The 6000-nt window shown below is 43.7% G+C and overlaps 1 protein-coding gene across 1 annotated transcript; it reads right to left on the reverse strand.

The window, feature by feature from the left end:
- Positions 1 to 2353: 2353 nt before the first annotated feature.
- LOC138162596 (C-C motif chemokine 4 homolog) lies at positions 2354 to 5156 on the reverse strand. The gene is made up of 3 exons (XM_069089927.1): positions 4998 to 5156; positions 4109 to 4220; positions 2354 to 2996 (listed from the first exon to the last, which is right to left on the reverse strand). Exons 1-3 carry the CDS (start codon positions 5071 to 5073, stop codon positions 2915 to 2917), a joined length of 270 nt encoding a protein of 89 aa, XP_068946028.1. The 5' UTR covers positions 5074 to 5156; the 3' UTR covers positions 2354 to 2914.
- Positions 5157 to 6000: the final 844 nt, after the last annotated feature.

The raw sequence follows: 6000 nt of genomic DNA on the forward strand, positions 1-6000 counted from the left end.
GCCACAGCTGCTGGTGATCTGAAGTCCCTCCAGCTGTGGCTAGTCAGGCTGCCCTGAGGCTAAAACCTCCAGCTCACTGGGGCTGTGCTCGGCTCCCAGAGCAGAGCACTGTGCTGGCCCCTTCTGCCAGCCTGCTGGGCTGTCTTCAGCAGAAGATTAGCTTCTTTCTATCATTTTGTGGGTTCTGTAGCTCCAAAGTTTGTCTAGAACCATTTTTTACATGAATTAGAGGAGGTGGAAACTGGAACCATGTGGAAGTCCTGTTTCTACTCCACCATCTTGTCTCCGCCCCCACTTAGTTACTTCTTAGAAGAGCTAAGAGAAAGCATTCTTGTGGGAAGATTTATGTGTGTAATCTCAAAAATCTGTGTACGTAGACAACCATATACATAGTAAATAAAGAAATGTAGCCCAGTTACAGAGGCCAAAAGCTCTGACTGCTTTACCTAGGATTCATTGGCATGTCTTTAAAGAAGATCTTAGTCATAAGGGGAATCTCAGCACCTCAGCCCCCTAAATAGCTCCTGTGAATTCTGTGGGAGGGCAGTTGGAAGAGGGAAGACTATGAAATGAATTTTCCATTCACAATCAAGAATTTGACAGGAGTTACAAAGGATTTCCCAATCCCAACTGACAGTTGTCTGGGGCAGGGGACTAAGAACCAAGGATGAAGAGAAAGACAGTTGAAAGGAAAGATTTTATCTTAGCCTGTGGTATTTGGGTGACTTATATTGGCTGGGTTGCTTGGCTTAGCTCTCTCTGTCACAGGTTTTTCTAACCACTTCAGTCCAGTAGATGGCGGCAAAGAGCAACATATAGACCTGAGGAGACCAACTAGCCAAAGTCTATCAGATGGCAGCAGAGAGAACGGTCAAAGAACACAAGGCAGAAGAGACGATGCAAGCGAGACCAGCGAGTCAGGATCCGGATGAGACCAGAGCTTGGATGTCCAACAGAAAGAAATGAAGAGCGACTAGTGACATCATGAGAAAACACCTGTGGTGCCACAGCATTAGCAGTATGGGCTATACCATCCTTTTGGTAACCCTGTCTGCATATGTCTCCCAGTGTGTGCTTTCTCTGTGTGTTTCTGAGCAACACGACTTTATGTATGTTCCCAAGTCACATGTAACCTCAGCATGAGCTCTTTCTCCCACACTATTAGTATGGTCAGCTATAGAAAAGTGTTTTTCCCATAGGAAAGTAGGAGAATCTTTTCTTGTCTTTATATTTGCTATGCTATTTCATTAAATGTCCTTTGCTTTGAGTTAGTATGTCCTCTAACTTGTTGGCAAAACAGAGAGAGAGAGAGAGAGAGAGAGAGAGAGAGAGAGAGAGAGAGAGAGAGAGAGAGAGAGAGAGAGAGAGAGAGAGAGAGAGAGAGAGAGAGAGAGAGAGAGAGAGAGAAAGGGAGGAAGGAAGGAAGGAAGGAAGGAAGGAAGGAAGGAAGGAAGGAAGGAAGGAAGGAAGGAAGGAAGGAAGGAAGGAAGGAAGGAAGGAAGGAAAAGAAGGAAGGAAAAGAAGGAAGGAAATTGGTAGGGGCTTATGAGTTATGGTCTTAAGTATGTTCTGACCCACAGAGTACTTTTGACCTGGCAAAGCATTTCTAGAGTCCCCCATATGAAGTATGGCTTAGGTACTCCATCAAAATAACTCAACCTGATACAATTCAACTAAAAAAACTGATAGAATATACTCCCCTTTCTTTATATCCTTGCAGAAGACACTGAATAGTATCTTGGGGATGGGTTCTTAATACATTACTTATTCCTAGGGGGAAAGGTAAGTGTAAAGAAGGACCCTGGAATTATTCTAATCTTGCAAGGGTTCTTCCTTGATTTTGTGGGGGGTTTACTGCAACAGAATAGATTTGGACCTATCTGCTTGGGGGACAGTCAGCTTCACACAATAAAGACATATCCACCCATTGTATGTTAGAAATGAAAGGGAACTGGGAGATCATCTGGCCTAAACCCCTCCTTTGACAAGTGAGGAAACTAAGACCCAGAGAAGGGAAATGATTTGCCCCAAACTGACTATGGCTCTTTCCAGCTCTAAAATTCTAATTCTCTGGTCTCATGCTGTCTGTGTTTGCCACAGGAGTTTGCAAGGTTACATTGGAGGGGATGGAGTCTCCAGTCAGGCTTGTGAGTAATGATATTGTCTCTAGTATTTGATCCTTGTGGTGTAGAGGAGTGTATTTTTACTCTGCTCCCCAGTTAACTCCTTTTCAATCCTTCTGAGTTGTGGGTACCTGTCTGAAAATGTGGATTTTCTACCTATGACTTAAAGCAGAAGAGTCTAATAATTAATGTGCCCAGGAACGGAGGGGAGTCAGAAAAGACAGAGGAGCTGGAGTTAAAGCATTTATTTGTCTTAATTTAGTTAAGTTATGTTCATTACAAGTCAAACAGGCCTATATTATCTTATGACACTCAGTTTGAGGCCAGCTAAGGTTACACTTCCATTTCCAAATACAGTCCAAGTAACAGACAGGTTACAGAAATCAGAGATTTTAGACCTGTCAATAAATAAGACATAATAATAGCTTATTGAGACCTAGTTCAAGCTTCAGAGCCTGGCAAAATTGTCAGTAAGGGAATAGTGGATAAACAGGGATCTAAGCTGCCCAGATTGCCTTCATTCTTTGTTGGAAATCCATTTTCAATTCAATTCAACAAACATTTGTCAATACCCTGCTATGTGCCAGACAGTGTGATTGGTCCCAGGGCTACAAGGCAAAAAGGGGAGAGGAAGGGGAAACCTCTCTTGTCCTTAAGGATCTTACACTCTAACTAGGGACACAACATAGACATAGACAATTAAATATACAATATGTATAAAGGAAGGAGTACAATCGCAACTGGTGGAATTGGGATAGTCTTCTGGTTAGAGGTAGCCCTCAAATATGACTTCAAATTACTTTATTCAAGTAGTCCTGAACCCATTGGTCTTTAAGATGTGCACAGAATTTTCTGCCCTTCTTCAGAGTAAACCTGTGAATGGAAACAAAGAGAAAGTATGAAGGCCATTGTCAGAAGAAAAGTCAAATACTCCTAACAGGGCACTGACATCAAATCCCAAAAAGGGTAGGATACACGTAAGGTACAGTTAATCCTTGGACAATAAAACAGGAACCTCACTTCTTCTTAATCACCTGGAAACCTGTTTCCTACCCTCTTTTCCTCCCATTCCTTTGCAACTCACTCCTGGTTAACAGATGCAGCCTGTCACATCTGCTTTACAGAATGGTAGCCAATATGGTAACCTGTCCCTCCCTGGACCTGGGATATGCACTGGAAAACCCCTGGGCTCTGAATGAAAGTGCTGTCCTCACCACTGGAATAACAGAGGATGGTTAAACCAACATCAGTCTCATTCATGCCTTCCATAACTTGGGGCAAAGTCCTTTATTTCTTCCCAGAACCTAATGCCCTATCAATCTTCCCTTCCAAATCCCAACCTTCATCACATGTCCCCCTAAGCCTTTTCATTCTTTCCTTCTTCTTACCATAGACTTCTTTCTTCATGCCATCTACATGACTTAGGCTTATAGAACTAGAGCACCATGCCCTTTATTTTACTAAGGAGAAAACTGAGGCCCAGGGAGCTGACTTGCATTTTTGTGAGGTCACAGGGATGACAAGTGCCAGAAGCAGAATTTGATTCCAGGTCTTCTGACTCCTGAGCTAATGGTCCTACCACTGAAGCACACTTCCTGTTTCCCATCATCTGACTTCTGGCTACTTCACAGAGACTATTCAGAAGACCAAAGCATCCTCCTCTCCCACAAAACTCATTAGCTACTCCCTGGGCTCCTCTGCTCTTCAGAGAGTCCTATAAGTAAAATGTTTCCGAGAAGGGAATTGGGGGACCCAGTTCCCTCCATTCAGTACCTAATCTGAAGCTTGGATCCCACTGAGTCCCAGGTCAGAGGGACTGATTCTAAACTTAGGCACCCCTTAGTGCCTAAGCAGCTAAAATGTTTCTTCTGCTCCCTGAGATTCTCCTGGCTGTCCTTTACTCTGTCATGGACAGTTTCATTTCTGAGGGAGGAATCTACAGAGATCCCATTTGTGTGAAACCATGTCTGGGGCAAGAAACTTACATCACAGCCTTGTAGGGGCAGGAAGAGCTAGTGATATCATGGCTTTTGATGAGAGAGTGTGGAAGATTCTTCCTCAGGAAGACAAAGCAGCAGGTGGGCTTCGAATCAACCACTGTAAGGAAAACCCAGAAGACAGTCTGCACCTTGCTAAGAAGCCTGCTCACCTCACCCCTTACATTGGCATGATGTGGGCTTCTCCAAGATTGTTCGATACTCAAGGAATGCTTGAGCAGGGCTATAAGTCATCAACCTCTCTATTTATAGAGAGATTGAAAGAAAAAAAGACAAAGTACCTAGGGAAAATCACCTACATGTTCTCTCAATGAGACAAGGGACTCAGAACCCCAGGGCTCTTCAGTGACTTGCCTGCCCAACCTACTAACCTGAATCCTTACCACCCACCTATATTGATAGGACAGTGACACATTATTGTGCAAGGAGCCATGGAAAGGCAATGAGGAAATATAGATTCTAACCTTGCAAGCCACCTTCTATCACGTCAAAACTCTGCAAACTGGAACAATTCACCAAACCTCTCTGGGATCTCCAGAGTAAAATGAAGTACTTGGGCTCAATAAAGCTGAGACCCTTCTTCCCAGCTTTCATTCTGAGTCCATCAGCCCCAGAGGGAGAATGGGCCAAAAAAGGTCCCAGCATTCCAGGAGGTGATTACTTCTACTTTAGGTTTGCTGTAGACCCTCACCCACAATCTACCTGCAACCCAACTTGAGAAGTGCCCTCTTCTTTCTGGCTTTCCTCTCTTCAGAGGAAATCTTGCCTGGAAATTAACTTAAGGTTCTCTGGGGAAGTGTCCCAGACATGGGGGTCTGCTCTGCTTCTCTAAGAGCATAGGATCAGAGAGAAATAAATTAATCAGCCTCATACTTACAACTATTGCTGAAGCTATTCTGGGGCCCCAATAGTATGAGCAGCAGACATAGCAGGACTACAGAAGTGTGCTGCATCTCGGAGTGGGCTGTGGCTGCTGCTGATGCACCTTCAAGTTCTGCTGGCTCCCCATCTCACCAGTACTGGGGTATTTATATCCAGCACTTGGGGTTTTCCCTGCCCATCCCTGCAGAGGTGGGGGCGCTCACAAAAGGAAAGGAAGTTATTTATGACGCAATGACCACATGGAAAACTCCTTTTCCCTGTGAGTAGAGTAAGGCCCTGGGGAAAACTTGCCCTCAGCAGGGGACAGATAGGGATCTTGTATAGATGTGCAGTGCAGTTAGATGCTGAGTATAGATAAGTGGGTGTGGTGGGAAACAACATGTGGGGGCAGGGGACAGTAGGAAGAGGTGACTATCTGAGAAAACTGTTTTCTCCATCTTTCTTTCTTTCCTCTCTTCATTCTCCCTTTTCTTCTTCCTACTAAAGGTATAGCTCAGGTTTTCATCAATTTTGGGATGAAATTTTCTATCAATTTTCAAATCAATTAATTAACAAGCATATATTGAGCATTTACTCTGAGCCATGCACTTTTCCAGAAGGAGAATGTACCCAAAGATGAACAATCCCAGCCTTTGTAGAGCTTACATCTTATCGGAAGGGGAATAAAAGTTACATATAAACATATACAAAACATATGAAATGAATACAAGGCAATCTGGGGCATGCTAAGAAGGCAATAGCAGCTAGACTTCTGGAATGTTCTAGCAGCCTCTTGTAGAACTCTACTTGACTGCCAATTTATCCCCAAGATACAAGATGCCCCAATATATGAAATACTGAACAAAATAAGTCCACAAGTATTTATTAAGCACCTGCTGTTTGCCAGGAACTGTTCTGGTGGCTGAAGATACAATAATAAAAATGAGACAGACCCTCCCAAGGAGCTTTAGGTTCTCTTGGAGGAGACAACATGTATACACATAAATATAGACACTACA

Source organism: Petaurus breviceps, unplaced genomic scaffold (genome assembly GCF_028583685.1).
Source record: "Petaurus breviceps papuanus isolate PSGF00001 unplaced genomic scaffold, PetGlider_PUasm1.0 186, whole genome shotgun sequence".
In the NCBI taxonomy this organism is placed as follows: Eukaryota; Metazoa; Chordata; class Mammalia; order Diprotodontia; family Petauridae; genus Petaurus; species Petaurus breviceps.